The sequence below is a fragment of the Pseudophryne corroboree genome, chromosome 6, assembly GCF_028390025.1.
Source record: "Pseudophryne corroboree isolate aPseCor3 chromosome 6, aPseCor3.hap2, whole genome shotgun sequence".
Taxonomy (NCBI): Eukaryota; Metazoa; Chordata; class Amphibia; order Anura; family Myobatrachidae; genus Pseudophryne; species Pseudophryne corroboree.
The window spans coordinates 467,171,543-467,194,239 of record NC_086449.1 but is presented as its reverse complement, the minus strand read 5'-3'; the positions used below and the strand labels follow the sequence as shown (position 1 = coordinate 467,194,239).

Here is a 22,697-nt window from a genome sequence, read left to right as displayed (position 1 = left end):
ACTATGATGAAGTAAGGTTGCACCCCAGGGTGACAAAAAGTATTCAGTGCATGATTATTGCAATAAAAGATGTGTTACATATCACTGATGAGCCCTCGGTGCCCGACACGAGGATACACATGTTTAAGGGAAAGAAACAGGTTATAAACTTTCCTCCTTCCCATGAAATTAATGAGTTATGTGAAAAAGCTTGGGAAACTCCAGATAAGAAACTGCAGATTCCCCAAAGGGTTCTTATGGCGTACCCTTTCCCTACACAGGACAGGGTACGTTGGGAATCCTCTCCCACAGTGGACAAAGCCTTAACACGCCTTTCCAAGTAGGTGGCGCTACCGTTCCCTGACACAGCGGCCCTCAAGGACCCTGCGGACCGCAGGCAAGAGACTACACTAAAGTCTATCTACACTCATACTGGTACTTTGCTTAGACCGGCAATTGCGTCGGCATGGGTATGTAGTGCAGTAGCAGCTTGGACAGATACACTGTCAGCTGACCTTGATACCCTAGATAGGGATACAATTTTGTTAACATTAGCTCATATTAAGGACGCAGTCTTATATATGAGGGACGCTCAAAGAGACATTGGTTTACTGGGTTCAAGAGCCAATGCTATCGCTATTTCAGCAAGAAGAGCCTTGTGGATACGCCAGTGGACGGGGGATGCAGACTCAAAAAGGCATATGGAGGTTTTACCTTACAAAGGTGATGTATTGTTTGGGGACGGCCTCGCGGACCTGATCTCTACAGCTACCGCGGGTAAGTCGACCTTTTTACCTTTTGTTCCCCAACAGCAAAAGAAACCCCCACAATATCAGATGCAGTCCTTTCGGTCGCATAGATCCAGAAGAAGTCGGGGCTCCTCTTTCCTCGCCAGAGGTAAGGGTAGAGGCAAGAGGACACCTGCTGCGGCTGCTTCCCAAGAGCAGAAGTCCTCCCCGGCTTCCGCTAAGTCCACCGCATGACGCTGGGGCTCCCCTGTGGGAGTCCGCTTAGGTGGGGGCACGCCTTCGACTATTCAGCCAAGTCTGGGTTCAGTCAGACGTGGACCCTTGGGTGATAGAAATAGTCTCCCAGGGCTACAAGCTGGAATTCGAAGAGGTGCCCCCACGCCGATTTTTCAAGTCGGCCTTACCACCTTCTACTCCAGAGCGGGAAGTAGTGCTAGCTGCAATTCAAACGCTGTGTCAACAGCGAGTGATTATCAGGGTTCCCCTGAGCCAACAGGGAAAAGGGTATTATTCAACCCTATTTGTGGTCCCGAAGCCGGATGGTTCGGTCAGGCCCATTTTAAACCTAAAATCCCTGAACCTGTACCTGAAAAGATTCAAATTCAAGATGGAATCACTCCGAGCGGTGATAGCCTGCCTGGAAGGTGGGGATTTTATGGTGTCTCTGGACATAAAGGATGCTTACCTTCATGTCCCCATATATCCCTCTCATCAGGAGTACCTGAGATTCGCGGTACAGGATTGTCTTTACCAGTTTCAGACGTTGCCGTTTGGGCTGTCCACGGCCCCGAGGATTTTCACCAAGATAATGGCGGAAATGATGGTGATCCTGCGCAAGCGAGGAGTCACAATTATCCCATACTTGGACGATCTCCTGTTAAAAACGAGATCAAGAGAGCAATTACTGGAGAACGTGGCACTCTTTCAGAGAGTGCTTCAGCAACATGGGTGGATTCTCAATCTACCAAAGTCACAGTTGGTTCTGACAACTCGACTAGCCTTCCTTGGCATGATACTGGACACGGAACAAAAAAAAGTTTTCCTCCCGTTGGAAAAAGTCCAGGACCTCCAGAACATGGTCCGAGAACTACTGAAGCCGAAAAGAGTGTCAGCTCATCAATGCACTCGGGTTCTGGGGAAAATGGTGGCAACTTACGAGGCCATTCCCTTCGGCAGGTTCCATACAAGGACGTTTCAATGGGATCTTCTGGACAAATGGTCCGGGTCCAATCTACAATTACATCAAAAAATAACACTGTCCCCCAGGGCCAGGGTGTCTTTTCTATGGTGGCTGCAAAGTGCTCACCTTCTAGAGGGTCGCAGGTTCGGCATTCAGGACTGGATCCTGGTAACCACGGACGCGAGCCTCCAAGGATGGGTAGCAGTCACCCAAGGAAGAAATTTTCAGGGACTACAGTCAGACCAGGAGTCCTGTCTACACATCAACGTGTTGGAGCTAAGGGCCATATACAACAGCCTTCGACAAGTGGAGATTCTTCTTCGCAACCTACCAGTTCTGATTCAATCAGACAATGTCACAGCAGTAGCTCATGTGAACCGCCAAGGCGGGACAAGAAGCAGAGTCGCGATGAAGGAAGCCACCAGGATTCTTCGCTGGGCGGAAAATCACGTAAGCGCTCTGTCAGCTGTCTTCATTCCGGGAGTGGACAACTGGGAAGCAGACTTCCTCAGCAGACACGATCTCCATCCAGGAGAGTGGGGACTTCATCAAGAAGTCTTTGCAGAGATAACGGATCTCTGGGGAGTTCCTCGAATAGACATGATGGCGTCACGCCTCAACAAGAAGCTTCGGAGGTATTGTGCCAGGTCCCGGGACCCTCAGGCAATAGCAGTAGACGCTCTGGTAACACCATGGTTATTCCAGTCGGTCTACGTGTTTCCTCCTCTTCTTCTCATCACAAAAGTGTTGAGTATCATAAATCGAAAAAGAGTACAAACAATACTCATTGTTCCAGACTTGCCTCGAAGGGCCTGGTACTCAGATCTTCAGGAGATGCTCACGGAAGATCCCTGGCCTCTTCCTCTAAGGGAAGACCTGTTACAGCAGGGGCCCTGCAAGTTCCAAGACTTACCGCGGTTACGTTTGACGGCATGGCGGTTGAACGCCGGATCCAAGCGGAGAAGGGTATTCCGGAGGAGGTCATACCTACTCTATTAAAGGCTAGGAAGGAGGTGACGGTAAAACATTATCACCGTATCTGGTGGAAATATGTCTCTTGGTGTGAAACCAAGAATGCTCCTACGGAAGATTTCCATCTGGGTCGTTTTCTCCACTTCCTACAGACAGGAGTGGATATGGGCCTAAAGTTAGGCTCTGTTAAAGTACAGATTTCGGCCTTGTCAATATTCTTTCAGAAGGAATTGGCTTCTCTCCCAGAAGTCCAGACGTTTGTAAAAGGAGTACTACACATCCAGCCTCCTTTTGTGCCTCCGGTGGCTTCATGGGACCTGAACGTGGTGTTGCAGTTCCTTAAATCACACTGGTTTGAACCCCTTAAAACGGTGGAGTTGAAATTTCTCACCTGGTCATGTTGTTAGCCTTGGCATCTGCGAGGCGTGTGTCAGAATTGGCGGCCTTGTCTTACAAGAGCCCTTACTTGATTTTTCACGTAGATAGAGCGGAATTGAGGACTCGTCCTCAGTTTTTACCCAAGGTGGTGTCTTCATTTCATAGGAACCAACCTATTGTGGTGCCTGTGGCTATGAGTGGCTTGGAGGATTCCATGTCCCTGGATGTAGTCAGGGCCTTAAAAATTTATGTAGCCAGGACGGCTAGAATTAGGAAAACAGATGCATTGTTTGTCCTGTATGCTGCCAACAAGATTGGCGCGCCTGCTTCGAAGCAGACTATTGCTCGCTGGATCTGTAACACGATTCAGCAGGCTTATGTTACGGCTGGATTGCCGTTACTGCATTCAGTAAAGGCCCATTCCACTAGGAAGGTGGGCTCTTCTTGGGCGGCTGCCCGGGGCGTCTCGGCATTACAGCTTTGCCGAGCAGCAACTTGGTTGGGGTCAAACACTTTTGCTAAATTCTACAAGTTTGATACCCTGGCTGATGAGGACCTAGCATTTGCTCAGTCGGTGCTGCAGAGTCATCCGCACTCTCCCGCCTGATTGGGAGCTTTGGTATAAACCCCATGGTCCTTATGGAGTCCCCAGCATCCTCTAGGACGTAAGAGAAAATAAGATTTTAAACCTACCGGTAAATCTTTTTCTCCTAGTCCGTAGAGGATGCTGGGCGCCCGTCCCAGTGCGGAAAATCTGCAAGACTTGTATATAGTTATTGCTTACATAAGGGTTATGTTACAGTTAGACTTGGTCTTGGACCGGTACTGTTGTTTGTTCATACTGTTAACTGGTTATGTGTATTCCAGGTTATATGGTATGATTGGTGTGGGCTGGTATGAATCTTGCCCTTAGATTAACAAAATCCTTTCCTCGTGTTGTCCATCTCCTCTGGGCACAGTTCTCTAACTGAGGTCTGGAGGAGGGGCATAGAGGGAGGAGCCAGTGCACAACATACTAGAAAGTTCTTGTAGGTGCCCATATCTCCTGCGGAGCCCGTCTATACCCCATGGTCCTTACGGAGTCCACAGCATCCTCTACAGACTAGGAGTAATAGATTTACCGCTGTTTTTTTTTATGTACTGGAATTTTTCCACTTTCAAAACCATTGCACAATGCCAGTGGTTAGACATTCACTCTCCAAACCGCTGAATAGTAAAGCTAGCAATTTGGGGATTAAAACCACCAGTGATGCGCATCATTGTGGCGCAGTTTAAAACTGCTGTACAACATAATTTTAGTAAATTCCTCCATTGATCTGTGGTTCTGCTCTTTCTGTGTTATTGTCCTCCTCTTTCTATAGCATGCCGCAGCCTGCTTCATCACACTAGGTCAGCACATTTATCTTCTGAATGGCTATGGCTGCTGTGATCTGGCTACAGGCTATCCTAGCACCACCCATTTGAAAACTGGTTAAAAGCAGACATGAAGAAGTAAAGAATGAACACAATCTTGAAAAAAATTACTTAGAAACAGAATTTTTTTAACATTTTGGGCAGGATTTAGAAAATTCTGAACATAGGTCTAACTCTAGAGCAGCATTATAGTGTGTTCTCAGTTTACGGTATATGAAGATAAATTAAGTTTAATCTTACAATAATATGAGTATTCTAATTTTAATATTGTAGTCACTTACCTTTACGCTCTTAGTGGCTGCAAGGCCTTGGTAGGATTTGTAGGATTTGTATGTTTCTACAGTACTACTTACTCATTTTTACTTTATACCTTGTCACCAATAACTCATGACAAAAAGAGCCCAGTGCTATCCAGTATGGGGCTAAATTTCCCTGTAAGGGGCCCAAGGAATGCAACCCATGGTGACCAGAGTGGGGTCTGGTTTCACATTATGACAAGGAGACATTATGCAGCTCTCTATGTAATTGGCCAGGTGTTGCTTGCCAATCATGCAGGGGTACGCCTGCCTTAGTGGCAATCTGCAATTAAAAAGATATGGAGAAACAATATGCGCAGTAAACTAAAAAGTTGTGCAGCAGGTGCCAAATGAAGAGCAAGTGAAACACAGATTACTTGAATAAAATACTTTTGATTGTGGGTTATGTTCAGGTTCACAGCGCTTCTTTCAGATAGATGTGAATAGCTTTGAATATGTATATGGTAATCTGACCAGGCTGTAGCACTGGTGCTGGTTATTTAAATGTATTTTTTACATTAGGCCTTTGTGACCCGCTACTTATAGACCTCTTAAGCAGCATATTTGGAAATGTGGCCATGTCAGCAGTACAATATGAACTGTTCTTGCACTGGCTGTGGGTGCCCCAGGGAAACTAACATATGGATACAGCTACCAATAAAATTGTCAATATAATGTGTAGGCGATGTACAGTATTAAAAAGTAAAGTGTGTAAATATCCCCAGCACCACAGCCCCAATTCACATATGCCACAGTGCCCCATACACTGGTTATGTAGCAATGTGTTGCCCCCTTATGTATTGTGGCCCTTGGACAACTGCCCCGTCACGGTGTTGTTAATCCAGCACTTACTGGGGCCTCCAATCTGCATCTCAATTAGTGGGGGGCCATAAATTCAGGGTGCCCAAATTCCAACTGGTGCCCTGCACGGCAGCTGATTCTAAGTACTAGTGCAAAGTGTAACGTTCATCTTTTCGAGGAGGAGAAACTCTATCGATTGCCACTGATTGCGCTTAGCTAGAGAACTGAGCAGTGTCTTTTTAATTGCACAAACTAGAAATATTTGTACTCATACCCCAGCCTTTAGTACTGCTTAGGATGTTTTTAAACACATAATCAAATTTAAAATAATGTCACTTTACACTTAAAGATAGCATTTAGGTAAATAAAAATTGTAAAGTATTATTTATTAACTTTATTATAATAATTTCTTATATAGCACAACATATTCCATTGCTCTTTACAATTGGATACAAACAGTGATATAGTAGAACAAAACTGGGTAATAACATACAGTCAGAGAGGTAGGAAGGCCCTGCTCACAAGATTACAATCTATAGGGAAATAGGCATTGATCCACAAGGATAGGTGCTACCTATTGCATAAAGGTCCTGTCAGATTGCTAGGTTCTTGGTGGACTGCTTGATATAGTCACACAGCAATGTTGGCCAGAGGTCAGGTGGATGCCAAATTGAAGAATAAGAAAATATGTGAGGATATGTGTGGACTCTGCAGTGGGGTTGTAATTGGATAAGAAAGTTTATGAAGGTTATGTGGGCAGCTCCAGAATTTGATAAGCTTGCCTGAAGAGGTAAGTTTTCATGGATCACTTGAAGGTTTGGAGGCAAGGGAAGAGTCTTTTTGTGCATGGGAGGGAATTCCATAGAGTGGGTGCAGCCCGAAAAAGTCCTGTAAATGTGAGCGAGTAATGAGTGTGGAGGAGAGTCGCAGATCTTGTGCAGAGCAGAGGGGTAGGGCTGGGAGATATTTTGAGATAAGAGAAGATATGTACTTTGGTGCATTATCTATTAATTTGAATTAATGACAGGCTTCATTGTATATTTTAACTTTCTAAGAAAAAAATCTTAAAATTCTAGCTTGTTGTCTCTTCTTTAACATTGAAATGTTACTGTAAATGTGGATCAAATTGCTCAATTACATTTAACAGAGGAGATTGCAGGCAATTTGTAAAATCAAAAATGCATATAATAAAATGGGAGCATTAAAAGTGACAATTTGGCACTATTTCACCAGATTGGTTGCACTTTTCACTGAGACACAATGTTCAATGTGGAACACACATTAATAGGTAAAAAACAACTAAAAAATATACTTTAGCAATTTAATAGATTTAGGTTTTCCATCGAAAACAGTATCTGTATAACTAACATAACTAACTAACTAACATAACTTATGATATTACAGGAAATGCTTTCAGACTGCACACTTTTATTTAGAAGATAATACATCCCCAAGGGTTATTTCCAGCCCCCCAGCACCGGTGTTTCCAGTTTCAGGTAAGGAGTATACTTTATTTTCTACCTGTTCATCTTTTTTTATTTGGGTGCAGTATGTGCTGCTGTAGTGTCTATGTTGTTTGGTGGTATGTAGAGAAATAATGGCTGATGCCTAGTTGCTGGCAAAATGGGCCTAATTTACTGTAAAAAAATAAACAAATGCACAGACAAACTGCATATTTCAGCACATATCCAGAGCGGTATACATCTTGAGATGCGTAAAACCTTCACTGCAGCAACCTTTGACTCTCAACAAGTCAGCATCCGTACCTGCCCTACAGCAGGTAGAAAAGGAATGCCTCTTAGAACACATATATGCATGTTTCGTCAGGTCTGCATGAGCTGCATATGTATAAACACACCTGTATAGTACTCATTCAATCACCCCTCCCAATTGTTAAAATTGTGCAAGTCTGCAAAGGTGCATATGCATGTGTTTACTTTCGGGACAAACTCATGCTATATATGTTATGTATTACTCACTTTGGAGGAGATGTATCAAGCTTTGGAGAGAGATAAAGTGGAAAAAGATAAAGTACCAACCAGTCAGCTTCAGTCATTTTACAGGCTGTTTTAAAAAATGGCAGTTATAGGCTGACTGGTTGGTACCTCACTACAAGGCTTGATATATCTGCCCTTTTGTATCAGCCCTATAGTGTCTCCAACTCTGACAGGGTCCCCAAACCAGAATGAGATCTCAAGATAAAAAAATGAGATTTAAGGATGATTTTAATTGAGCAAATAAATGTACTGTATGGAATAAACAATTATAGACATTAGTTTGAACATTGGAGGTTAGAACTCGTTCTGTGAATTGTTCAATACAAATCCATTTTTCTCAATATGATAAACTGTTGTTACTCCTTCTGTTTAGATAGCTTTTTAAATACTGTATTTTTATAAATTTATTTTAATTTTTTTCCCCTAATAATAAATCTACTTTTGGGGATGGGTACGGGATTCCGACAGCTATGATGCCCACAATCAGAATACCGTCAGTGGCATCCCGACTGTCAGAATCACGACACTTTTTAGTGAGTATGCTAACCCTACCCATCCCCCTAACTCTTGCTATCTGCAGCCTAACCATAACCACCCCACTCTTCCCCACTCCCCCTGTATCCTAGCCTTAACCCTCCCCAGCATACTTATGTGCGGGATGCTGACTGTAGGTATTCTGGCAACAAGATTCTCAGCAGTGTCAGGATTCCGACGCCACTCTTCTGACCACTGGCTTCCTAACTGTCAGGATGGCAACTACATCCTCTACTTGCAACACAATAAATATGTTCTCATATTGTCCCTGATTTATATACAGTCTGCAAAGTTACTATTTACACATATAAAATATACAGTAATCAATCATTTTTAATGGGCTTTTCTATGTCAACAACTATTTTTACTTCAAGTTTTTATTTTGTGTATTTTAATCCTAGTAATAGAAATGTAACATTTCTTCCAATCCTGCAGTTGTTGATCCTTTGTGTTTTTCTCCTTTATGGTCATCCGATTGTTTGAACAGTGTATAAGGGGGGGTTATCATTTGCCTGCCAGGATGAAAGTGGGTTTGCACTGTTTGCTATGTGTGTAGTCCGTGGTGACTCACATGGTAGTACTTATCTGTTGTGGATGAATTCTAATGTGGTGTAGTGCATCTGTGGGCGCAGTCCTGTGTGTTCTGGTGGCTCAGAAGGGATACTATTTTGGATCACCGGGGCAGTGACATGTTGTAAGGAGGGGAAAAAAGACAGCAGGAAGCCACAGACTGAGAGTTATATAGTGTAAGGAACAGGGTCCCCCAGCAGAACAGAGTATATCAGGAGATGAGTGATGTATCAGTGAGGACAGTGTTGTGAATGGCTGAGTAGGGGCCCCAGTTAATTGCTTTGCCTATGGCTTACAATGCTGTTAAGACAGCCCTCGCACCACGGACCCTACACTCAGATACTGCCTGTCATGAATGCCGGCAAGCGGGTCCCTTGTCAAGCGGCAACACGCTTTGAAGGCAAACATTCTGGCTCTGTGCCAGAGCCTTTGTTATCTTCTGTGTATTCACAATCATCCTGAATATCACTGGGAAGATGGTGCCTGCTATAGAAGTGACTGCTGTATGGAAGACTGTGGATGCTGCACATGGGCTCCACAGGTGTTAATACGCCCCTGATAGCCGCCATTGTGAAACAGCACACTGAGGTCAGCAGCATTACTTCCTTTTCCTCACACCCCATATAACTACATAGAAAAAGTAGCAATATGAAGGGTACTGTAATGGGCAACCATGTGCACAGCCTAACGTTGCCGTGATTGCCTGTCACTGAACTGGCCCCAACATGTTTTGCTCTAATTACAAGTCATATCAATGTGCAAGATGTATAGCCTCTCAGTACATGGCCCATACCACTGACATTCAGAATAACTTTGAATAAACCTACACTGTTAGAAACTATATGAATTGTGATTCAGCCAGTGTATTTCCAGTGATGAAAAGTGCATTGGAATGACTATGAGACCCCAGAAACAGGGTATATGTAGAATGCATGATACTGAATTACACGCAAATTCAGATACGGATGCATTTCACAATTTTCTCAGACTGCGCAGTGCAACAGTGATCATACGCATCTTTTCTTGTTTCCCAGCAATCCTGCGTTTGATCCACTGCAGCTATTTCTCTCGGTCCTATCAAATTGGCATTACTGAATGGAAGCTGCATGGCAATTGGGCATGTACATGTAAGAGAACTGTCTCCTGGGCATGTCATCATGTAACCAGGGTTACAACATATGCTGATTCATGAATATGCCAAACAGACACCTATTTCAGTTGAGTCTCTTGCACCTAGCATGGGGTAGGTGTGAGTGTCGATAATAGTGTGGTGACTGCTCTAGCAGAAGGGCTGGAGGCAGATACTCACATAATACTCAGAATATTAATGGATACTCACATTAGACTTCAGCACACAATGATCATCCTGATCATTTCACCGCTTTACTGGTCTCATCGCTAATAAAAGGCTACTGTCGGTCAGTGGCATAGATACAACTGGGAGCACTCTGACTGGTCAGATTATGATCTAGGCTGAAAGATTAAATGTCTGTTTTCATGGGAACACCAGTAAGGAAGCTACTGCTATGGTCAATGTGGGAGCTCTTGTGGGTTTATTGTGTTGACAACAGATACCGTATAGAGATGTTGGGTATCTACTGCACCTTCTGTTGACTGCTAGAAAGTTATTAATGCCATTTTTTAGTTATTGAATATGAGGTATTAAGATAATTTTCAAGATGAAATAGCAGAAAGATAGTCAGTATCGCTCACCAATAGTGATAGTGAGAGATCTGGAGAGAATAAAAAATATGGATATTATCCACATAAAGAAGAACATCAAAGAGCTAGACCCAGTCAGAATGCTGACATAAGGTACAAAACAGTTGCAGTCATATGTAGAATAATCGTGGAATGGGCTATGTAGAAAAATTGCTTAACTTCAGTTATAGAAAAGAACATATCCACAGATGTTTCCCTTCTGTATCTCTTCCACTAAAAATGACAATCTTTAGATTCTTACACATCTACTTTTTAGCATGCTCCAGTGGTAAGGGAGAGATATTTTAAATAAATAATTTAAATTGTAATGTTACAGAATTATTCCCTTTTCACAGTAATCTAGACTTCCTGAGTGGTCTAAAAAAAAATTATTTTGGGAAACAAAAATGTAATGACATTACTGGATATAATGTCACCTGACATCCCACCATTGCTTAATTTGCCTACAGTGATTCATTTAAGTCAGGGTTTTTTTAACATATCCTCAATTGCAACATGATATTAAGTCTTTGGAAAAATATAAGCATGATCTAAAATGAACCTGTAAATTTGCTGCACTTAGGACCCTATTCAGGTTGGATTGCAGATTCTGCTAAAAAGCAGAATCGGCAATCATTTCTGGTGCATGCTGGAGGCTACCCAGTGCAGGGCTAGGCCGCCCAGCTTGCTGAGTGTCCAACCCAGCAGCTGCGACCGCAATTTAATTCACAGCCAGTGCGATCCATTTGCATTGGCTGGGCACGCACATGCAGGACGGGACCTGCGCGTGCGCATTGGTGGCCAGTAGGGTAAATTGCGGTCACATCGTGATAGCGATTCGATCTGAATAAGGCCCTTAACACCCTGCAGCAAAGAAGTGGTCTTTGGGTTTGAGTTGTAGTATTGCTAGTTGGTATCTACTAGATTGGTGTGATAATTAGTGGCAAATTTAAGGTTGATTTTCATTAATTCTAATGAATAAAAAAAGATTTAAAATCAATTTAAATGATATTGAGTTTCAGGGACTATAACACACGTACTAACAGATTTAATTTTTACATTTTAGTGTGTTTTAGCCCCAGAAATACAACATTTATTTAAAATGTCTTCATCAATTTTGTATTAATAAAAATGGATGATAATTGACTTTTAGTAAATACACACCTAAATGTGTTAAATGACACATTATCTTTCATTGATCCATTTTTTTTTTTGTAATATAATAATATATTTATTGGATTTTCCAAAAGGTATAAATCAGTACAAACACAGATAGATTACACAGTGAACAGAGACACAATAGGAACAGAGCCAAAATACAAAGTATCGGTTACTATATCATCCTGAGAACATAATTAGGAGGATTGAAAGCAAGAGGCGGTGAGAAGTTTCAGTCCTCCAGTCGAGTTTGAAAACTGAATAAAGAAAGGCACATATCTAAAATAATTAGCCATGGGTAGAGTGAGAGAAACATAAAACACCCGATATATTATACGGAGAATATATTCAAAACATCGATATTAATATATACTGCAATAGCAATCTACTGTGTCATAAACGTATAATATAATGGGCAAAAGACCAGGGAGAGAAAGGAGGTGGTGGGAGGGGGGGTGCAGGGGGGGGGGGGGGGGGGAGAGAACAACAATAACCATGACCATAACAGTAGCACGCAGCCTGGAGTAACATTCAAATAGCAGAAAAGAAAACATTGTGTAGTTCGTAAATGCATAAATCGGAGGTGAAGAATTATCAATTTCTACAGCTTACTGCTGTCATATAAAGCAGTGCGACACAATCACTTTAGATCACATGTAGTAATTTACGATGAAGATACCAATCAGACATTGTTCTTTTTTAATATATAGAGAAATGTTTGAGATATGTTATCGGTCTTATTTTTAGGATCATGAAGGTTAAAATTCCAAAAGATTTACAGAATTATGGCCCTCATTCAGCTTCAGTAGTTGATTCTGCTAAATTGCAAAATCTGCTACTGAAAAAAATCTCATGCTGGGGGCCGCCCAGCACAGGGCAAGGCCGCCCAGCACTGCAACTCGCATTTATTATTATTATTTATTACCAGTTATTTATATAGCGCACACATATTCCACAGTGCTTTATAGAGAATATTTGGCCATTGACATCAATCCCTGCCCCAGTGGAGCTTGCAGTCTATATTCCCTAGAAAATTTATGCGCACACACTTTCATACTAGGGTTAATTTTGTCATTTAAAAATGCAACTGCAATGCAAGCATCGCAATTGCCTGGATTACCGGTAGCTCCCCTGCATATGCAGTATTGATGCATATGCATGCGCACCGGTGCCATGTTTTCATCCGCAGCGCTACATCACGCGGCCGACCTTAAAACAGTCCAGACATGCCTGCGTTTCCTGGACCACTCCACCCTAACGGCGAATTGCCGCTGCCCACCACTGTCAAGTCGCAGTCACATCCTTCCGGGATGTGATCACATTCTGAAAGTAAATGCATGCGCTGTTTTCAGGCACCTACGTGTGAAGCTGAATGAGGGCCTATATTTTAAGTCTCTTCCTATAAAGCTGGTTACAGAGACAATTTTTTGAACGGTTGCCTGACTTACGACAGACCAGAAGGAGAAATCATTCAAATTGTCAAATGTGTACGCACTATTGCCCGCTCCCATGGGTCATCCATCACATCTACAGATTGGTTGTACATGCAGCTCAATTTGAAGATGTGACTGATAACCCCATACATTTAGATGCGATGGGATGTGGTGGGAGAACGATATATTGTGTGATTGTTCGCTAGATTGTGTAGTGTGTACAGGTCACATGTTATATTGTTCTGTTGCTTCTGCCATCAGCTGGGTACACAGGTCATCTAATGTGTAACCAGCTTAAAACCTTTTTCTTCACTGCACGAGAACCTTTATATCATCTAATGTCCCACTCCTCTAAGTTTCATTGAACTGCTTTTTCATAGTCCGTGTAATTTAATGAGGAAACTTGGCGCCGTAGCATGTAGGTGGTATACACATATTGTTGATACCTTTTATTGCTGTGTTAAAGAAAGTGTCAGCAAAACACTGAGCACATTCATTCTAAATATTCCTGTCTGTGCACTTTTGTTTCTTGGTAGTATTCAGTTAGCCGTGCAGTGACGATCCGAGTCTTCCCTTATTATTGCATTGACGACACGGAGTAGCAATTTCTGAAAATCATTTTACCATTAGCAGCTTTAGCAATTGACTCTTGGTTGCATGATATAGCTTTCATTTTTGAATGACTGTCCGCCATGTTTAAATTGTGTTTATAAATTGTCCTTTTTGCAGGGCTTCATTTCACTGCATAGTATCTCCATTACCTACGCAACTATGATCTCCAAAATGGCATCTGTTACATCTAAAGATATTTGGGCAACAGCAGTAGATGTTACAGTTACAATGCTTTCTGCTGATATAATAACTGTAACTTTTATATAGAAACATTTGTCATTTTGGTAGTGTGTATTAAAGGTTATACTCCCTTCACAGAGAACATACTGATGCAATCTTCATTCCTAAAATACTTTAAATATATTTTATAACCACTGTCTGCTGGTTACTATTTATTTATTTATTTGAGTGTACAGCTGCTTTTCTGAGTGTGTCTATCAATGCTTTGGTTTAGCTGTTATTGCTTGTTACTGTATTTGAAACTAATTATAAAACACACACCTGCTGCCAGATGCTGCCTCTAAGTGTGAAGGTGCATTTGCACATATGTGGATTTTATTTTTTTAGGCTTTCAAGATAATTCAATTTTAGTATTCATTGCCACTCATCTTTGAAACAGAACAGATGGGCGCTAATATCATATCAACAATTTCTTGTTATCTTAAGATGAAGTTATTAGGTGGTCTAAATGGTGAACATCTGTTGATGTAAATAACTGCTCTGCATCAATACGCTGATGTGTCTTTGTCAAAGAAAACTCTTATTATTATACATACTGTGACATGATATTCCATCTACTGATTTTCTAAGCTCTGCATATTCTGGACTCATACAGAAATATTCTTAACTATTGAGGGGTATGTACAATGCATTGTAAGGTGTCCTCTTAGCTTGGTAAAATACTACTTATCCCAACAGAAATGAAAGCATGTCTGTGAATAATGGGCCTGATTCAGATATGGTTGGAGGCTACTGCTTACATGGAAGTAGCAACAATGCAGCATCTGATATAAGTAGACACCTCCTGCTTACATTAGTAATCTGTGCTGTGTCCTAAGATACAGCATTGGATCACGTGCGACACCATCAGCCGGCTGCGTGACCCATGGGGATACACAAGTCGGCCACCGCAGATCCAGCAAAGAATGCAGGAAATCGTCATATTCCTGGCATTTCACTCCTCCTCAATGACACTGCCCCCTTCTTGCCCCAAATGGCAGCAGACTCTCAAGCACTGGTGGTTTGCAGCCAATCTGCATCTGACGTTGCAGACCCATACTGCACATGCGCAAAGAACCTAACATCCGTACTTTGCAGCATGCACCGCACATTCAACGGGACTTGAATCAGGCCCAATGTACAGATGTGTCCTCGTACATATTACCTCAATATGCCACGTAGCGGAAGATGCCTGGCGTGAGTGAGCTAACAGGTCCCACGCAACTCCATTAGCGTCACACATCTTTTTTTGACGAAAATGCATATTATTCACATCGCTATGCAGATAACGCGCACAAGCAGACTCTGCTGATTAAAATGATATGCAGCATGTCTGTATTCTGTGTGTGTGACTGCGGCTGTATCCGCAAACGAAATGGTATGTTACAGTGTTTTCTAGGAGGCTAGATGTAAGTGGACATCTGTATCTTGTTTCAGTGATATTAGTTACATCTGTGTTACAATTGCGTGAATCAAACCTCTTCTGTTATACTGTGCTGTCATCTCATAGCAGAGTCTATCATTCTGTGTTAATTAACTTTTGTTATTAAATGCTCACTTATATCTGGGTTAGACAACTATACTTTGATACTGTTCAACCACATTGTAGCTCAGCAGTAACATACATTACTTAAAATAAACAAAGTGGACTTCCTAACCACCTGCAGGAATGCATATATACTGTACTGTACATCAGTGATGTGCGGTGGGGTGAGGCAGAGCCTTTCCTGTCATACTAACATTTGTGCCAGAGTTTTGACTGTATAAAGTAGATGAAAAATACAAAGAATATGTTTGAAATATCTACTTTGCATTATTCTAATACTTTTTATAGTTAAAAACTCTGGAGTAATAAGTCTATGGCAGGTGAGGCAGTGCTTATCTTTTGCGCACATCTCTGATCAAAACTCACCAAATTTCCAGGAGTTTATACTGCTGTACCTGTGTATAATGCCCAGATGTACGCTTTGGCTCATATATTGCATGTAAATCTGGCTCTGGCGCTAGCCAGTGCCACCTGAGCTATTTAGCTGACCGCACGTCCCTGCTGTACATCTCTTATGTCTGCCTTTGTCCATGCTAGGTAAGTACACACTGATGATTATGACTTGGCATACTCAAGGTTCATCCTGCTATCCAAAGATGTGTACGGTTCTGCATATGAACAGAAATAGGCTAGTCTTACAGTAATATAAACCCATTTTGCAAACAACCCTGCATCAGCCCAGTAACTTCATATATAAATTGTGTGCCTTCTTTTTTGTAGAAGATGATTGTACATTACCTATTATGTTAAATCCCATTTGAAACCCTCTGTTCATCACTGTTGCTTGTGCATGTACATTGCCCCCACTATTTCTATGAATTAGTTACTGAATCTGTGACTCAGAAGGTTGCCTACGATACCGATCCAAAACAACATATTGTATTTACCTCCATATTATGTGTTGTGTAGAGAAAAATCCATGCTTGTTTCTTTATCCGATAGTTATGTTCAGATTTAGTGGACTACATGTTTACCTTAGCTTTGAGGGTGGGGTGGGGTGTTGACATATATATCCAAGCGTAGAGAGATACATTTTTCAAACACGGGGTTAAATCATGTAGAAGTGACATTTGCGAGTGTTCTTTATCACTAGTATATATTCCATCATATTGGTGCGCTATATTGTACTTCTAGAAAGGATTCATATATACTTACCTTCCTGATGAAGCAATATGAAAAGTTGGTCCTTCAACAATCCTGTGGAGAGCTGCGATACTTGAAGAGATCGCTGTCTTGCCAACCAGGAAGCGCATGAGCTGGCACAGTGCCAGAGACCCAGCAGCTTAGATGCAGCCAGGCTGAGATTGGAGCATGTATCCTGCCATATGCTGCTGCTGCCCTCTTCTCCCTACACAGACATCCCCAGCATCACACTGTGGGGGGGATAAGTGGCACATTACTGGGATCTTTCTTCTTGGCTGCAGACCCCCCCCACCCCCTTCACCACCACCACCACCACCTGTTCTGTCACACAGTGCTGACTGAGGGTTACGGTGCCCTCCAGCAGATCAGCCGTACCATAACCCGGGGATATGCACAGAGGGGGCTCACTGCTGCCACCCTTCACCTACACACCCGGGGGGAGGTACATACAGAAGAGCAGTGCCTCCTAAGAAGGGCAGGATGTATTTAGAGTAGGCATGTCCAACTCATGATCATCCAGCTGTTATGAAACTACAAGTCCCAGCATGCTTTACCAGCTGATCAGTGGAAGAATAAAGAAAAACAATAGGAGAGCGCTGATTTAATCTGTTTGTAGATTTTATTAGATATTTATATACTAAAATTAATACCGGCCAGTATCCATAAAAATATATCACATTTATTACAATAAAACAACTGAAAAGACAGCGACCTAAAAGACTATACTATGTCTACACACCAAGTCTCTATTGAGTAACCTCAAATGATACTTTGTATTACCTCCACTGGCAACACTTGCTGTTTAGTGAACATAAACTCTGTATCCAATAATGCATGTACTTGAAGGGCTCCTTCCTTTATAGTTGGTAATTTACCTATTATCTTTACACTGTAGTAAATGTCTTGATAATATTTGGCTTAGATGCCACATTAAGTTTTTATGTGCATTTCTGCATGGCCATGCAATGTATTTTCAAACAGTCCAGAGCTCTCATACACAGGTAAAAATCACAACGTGATAGTCTCAGTGGGCAAACCTGTCACAACCTGATTAAATGATCATCCTCCCGGCTGCAGCTCTCATTCTCAGCCTTATCTGGAGTCCATAAATAATCTCAATGGCAGTGATGTTCCTCCCGGCTGCTCGTTTGCCGTCAGCCTTATCCGGAGTATACGGTCACTTCTCCTCCTCTTATCCCCCGTTTGCAGTGGGGTGAATTCTCGGCCAGCCGGCTAGTAAGTGCACCTCCGCTAAATCCCGTCAGTGGGAGATGAAACAGACACGTTTCCCCGCCTTCCAACCTCGGCGGCTTCCTCAGTGTGAAAGCCGCCGAGGTTGGAAGGCGGGGAAACGCGTCTGTTTCATCTCCCACTGACGTGATTTGGCGGAGGTGCACTTACTAGCCGGCCGGCCGAGAATTCACCCCACTGCAAACAGGGGATAAGAGGAGGAGAAGTGACCGTATATACTCCGGATAAGGCTGACGGCAAACGAGCAGCCGGGAGGAACATCACTGCCATTGAGATTATTTATGGACTCCAGATAAGGCTGAGAATGAGAGCTGCAGCCGGGAGGATGATCATTTAATCAGGTTGTGACAGGTTTGCCCACTGAGACTATCACGTTGTGATTTTTACCTGTGTATGAGAGCTCTGGACTGTTTGAAAATACATTGCATGGCCATGCAGAAATGCACATAAAAACTTAATGTGGCATCTAAGCCAAATATTATCAAGACATTTACTACAGTGTAAAGATAATAGGTAAATTACCAACTATAAAGGAAGGAGCCCTTCAAGTACATGCATTATTGGAAACAGAGTTTATGTTCACTAAACAGCAAGTGTTGCCAGTGGAGGTAATACAAAGTATCATTTGAGGTTACTCAATAGAGACTTGGTGTGTAGACATATTACAGGTTGAGTATCCCATATCCAAATATTCCGAAATACGGAATATTCCGAAATACGGAATTTTTTGAGTGAGAGTGAGATAGTGAAACCTTTGTTTTTTGATGGCTCAATGTACACAAACTTTGTTTAATACACAAAGTTATTAAAAATATTGTATTAAATGACCTTCAGGCTGTGTGTATAAGGTGTATATGAAACATAAATGAATTGTGTGAATGTAGACACACTTTGTTTAATGCACAAAGTTATAAAAATATTGGCTAAAATTACCCTCAGGCTGTGTGTATAAGGAGTATATGTAACATAAATGCATTCTGTGCTTAGATTTAGGTCCCATCACCATGATATCTCATTATGGTATGCAATTATTCCAAAATACGGAAAAATCCCATATCCAAAATACCTCTGGTCCCAAGCATCTTGGATAAGGGATACTCAACCTGTATATAGTCTTTTATGTTGCTGTCTTTTCAGTTGTTTTATTGTAATAAATGTGATATATTTTTATGGATACTGGCCGGTATTAATTTTAGTATATAAATATAAATATCTAATAAAATCTACAAACAGATTAAATCAGTGCTCTCCTATTGTTTTTCTTTATTTTGCTGGATATGAGGGGTTTATAAACCAATTACCCCTGGGAAAGCTGCTATTTTTTCTGTTCAATAAGGGCGCCAGGATTTTGTTGTGTGTGATCAGTGGAAGGTATGCCGGCAAAGCATGCTGGGATTTGTAGTTTCACAAGAGCTGGAGGGCCACAAGTTTGACATGCCTGATTTAGAGCTTTGTTCATATTTTGTAATAGATAGAATTTAAGTAATGGTCAATATGGCCAAATATCCATAGAGTCCAATAGAATTTGTAAAGTATTGTAATTCATGGAGTTTTGCCTATTTTACACTCTAATTACTTGCTGTCTATTAGGAATTATCCCAAATAGTTAGATCCCTGCCTGCTGATTTGCTGGTGGCAGGAAAGGTGGCAGGGTTAAGTGGGTGTGCGACAGAAAGACAGGGAAGTATTCAACATCCCTGCTCTTTTCATTTTGAGTTGGCGAATTTGAACACACAGAAGAAGTGGAAAGCTGAGCTTTCTGTCCTTTAATGAATTGCACTCACCATACTACAGTATCGTGAGGCAATGCAGCCACGGAGCAGGGTTGTCACTGGAGAAGTCAGGAACATCTCCACGGTAACCCAACTCTGAATAGCACAAAGTAGAGAAAAGCCTTGTTTTGCTGTATGACTAGACCCAGCAGCCTGTAAAATGTGAGTTAGAAGCTGATTAGTTAGTACTTTATCTCTCTCCCCTTCTTCTCTCTACAAGATTTAATAAATAAAACCTCAAGGTCATAATCAGATGGAGAAACTGACCATAAGGATAATGTATAAGGATAAACTATTATGGTTAGGAAAACAATCATTTTCAAGATATGATTATATTATTATTATTATTACTATTGTATTGTTTTCAAAATACAAATTAAAAATGATAGAATGGTTTTGTGACATTGTGCCAAACATATATTTTCATCTTCGCTTAAGATGATATTGGAGCAATACCTTTGAAGCAGTTTCCGAAACATGTGGCAGAGCTACATGCAAGAAGTGGATTTACTGAAGAGTTTGAGGTACCCTTTATATTGTCAGCGAAGATGTGAGAAGTATCATTTGTATTTAGTCCCTGTGATTCAGTGAGTATGCACACATTTCACACATCTCCGTTATCAAGTATAGTAATGTCATCTGTAACTTTCATAAAGGTTTTTATTATCAGGAACGCTCAGTCTATTTAATAATAACTTACTTCAGCCACTGCCAATTATATACAGTGGAGAAACACAAAGGAATATGCTGGCACCATATAAGTAAATGTTAAAAAATAAAATAAATAAGGCAACCACAGGCTGCATCAATATGTATGAGAATGCATGGAATTCCACCAGGACACAGTAGCTACCATATATTTGTCATGCCTTATTAATACTGGGAATGACTCTTTCCACTGATTCCTAGTGAATTGCTAGACTACCTTCTCATATAGCAGCCCACAAATAGCTGCCTGAAGATATAGGGATCTATGAAATAAGCCTTGGAGAGAGATAAAGTATATGGAGCCAAAGTACCAGCCAATTAGCCCCTGTCATTTTTCAAACACAACCTGTAACATGGCAGCTAGGAGCTGATTGGCTTGTACTTTATCTCCGTACATTTTATCTCTCTACAAGGCTTAGTACATAGACACCCCTCCACACACACACACACACACACACACACACACACACACACACACACACTACCCCCATCCGTCCCTAATTTATAGGAACTAACCAACTTTTTAGAGATTTGTCTCAATATAATGAAATGCATAAAGTATAATCACTCTTATTCAGTATAATTAATACAGATCTCTTACTACCGTGACATAAGTTAGTATTGTAGTATTGTTAGTATTAAAAATGTAAAAAAGTACATTATTAGCTTGATTGATTACTGCAGTGTACTTCACTGTACACACAATGCATCCTGGGAAATTATAAAAAATTATTGGCAACTATGATGGAAAACAGGAGTTTTCCTTAGGCTGGGGCCACACATAGCGGCCAAGCGGGTCCTGCTGAATGGGACCTGCTTGGCCGAGAGGGGGTTTTGTGTTCTTACAGATCCTGGTTTGCGGGATGCCGCAAAACAGGATCCGGCCAGTGACACACGGGATTTCATAGAATACAGTGCAGCACAGCCGTACTGTGTGAACACATACATTGAAATGTATGTGTTCACACAGAAATCCCGTCGTCCTGCCGTCCAGCCCAACCGCAGCATGCTGTGGTTGGATCAGGCGGCAGCGAGACTGCCGCACCTGTGTGGGCGCCTGCCCAGGCGCCCATGTGCAGTCTCCCTACGGCCAAGCGGGTCCTGCTGAACAGGACCCGCTTGGCCGCTATGTGTGACCCCATCCTTAGTGTACAGTTCAGGACTTATCAGACCTCCTATAACATTGTCAGCTATTTTTTGCAAATTATTTTGATGCATATACATATTTATACTTTATTATTATTTCTTTTATGTTTTAACATGGTCATGAACTATGCTTAATTTGTGTGGGAAGGGGCAAACACTCCCGTGCCATCTCCCAAGAAATTAAACATTACTTGGAATCACTAATCAGTTGCATTTTCGGTTTTGTTTAACATTCCCTCATGTGTTTACATTGTGAAATTTATGTCATGTTTTTTTTATTCACTCCCTCATTAGACACTGAAAGAGTTTTACCAGGTAAGAATGTTTCATTGTCATTTCTTAGAATAGCTATATCTTGAAAATCAGAGTTACAGTATATAAGAGCCATAGAATATTCGAGTGAATCACACATGTAATGCAGGTAAGTGTCTTTTCTATTTATTTGCAGGAGATTCAAAACTGCACGGCTGATCTGGGTATAACATGTGATAGTTCAAACCACCCAGAGAACAAAAATAAGAACAGATACATAAACATTGTTGCATGTAAGTATACAATGTAATACTAAATATCTAACTCTAGAAAAATGTGATCTCTGTCATTACTGGTACTGTATATGGTAAAAGAGCATTACTCTATTTTTCCTGACACAGAAGAGATTTGTTATCCTGCATGTTAGACCCTGGTCTCACCTCATCAGTCTGTCCAGATGACACATACAGTACAGTGGTCTTACTTCTTAAAAAAAAATATAAAAAATTATACAGCCCATGAAAAAAGTAATCGGTTGGATTAGGGTACATAGTGAATTCTAAAAGAGATGTATAAAACCCAAGAAATGTAACCAATTCACCCATAAATAAGTAAATTGTGCCCAGCGTTAGGATGGCTGTCCTTTGCGTTGCAACTTGACTTACTGAATTGTGCCTGAATGTTCATAGCAGCACATAGCATGTAAGGAGTTATACACATGCTGATCTTGTGGGAAGTGAACTGTCCATTAATATAACTATTTTACTGAGGATAAACCTGCATCAAACAGGGAAATGTTAATAATGTAAGGAGAGGAATGGAGGCAAGCAAGAAATCTTAGACTATGGTATAATCATGGAAGAAGACAATTACCCCCAACAGGTAGT

General features: G+C 41.5%; 1 protein-coding gene across 6 annotated transcripts in view; it reads left to right on the top strand.

The window, feature by feature from the left end:
• Positions 1-22,697, top strand: part of PTPRZ1 (protein tyrosine phosphatase receptor type Z1) — a 368,376-nt gene that overhangs the window by 298,818 nt on the left and 46,861 nt on the right. For 3 of the 6 annotated variants that reach the window (XM_063927197.1, XM_063927195.1, XM_063927194.1), the window contains 4 exons: positions 7,173-7,264; positions 20,143-20,228; positions 21,853-21,873; positions 22,007-22,103. In XM_063927197.1, coding sequence (XP_063783267.1) covers positions 7,173-7,264; positions 20,143-20,228; positions 21,853-21,873; positions 22,007-22,103 — 296 coding nt within the window. The remainder of the gene's footprint in view (positions 1-7,172; positions 7,265-20,142; positions 20,229-21,852; positions 21,874-22,006; positions 22,104-22,697) is intronic. The other 3 variants (XM_063927193.1, XM_063927198.1, XM_063927196.1) reach the window with 1 other exon arrangement.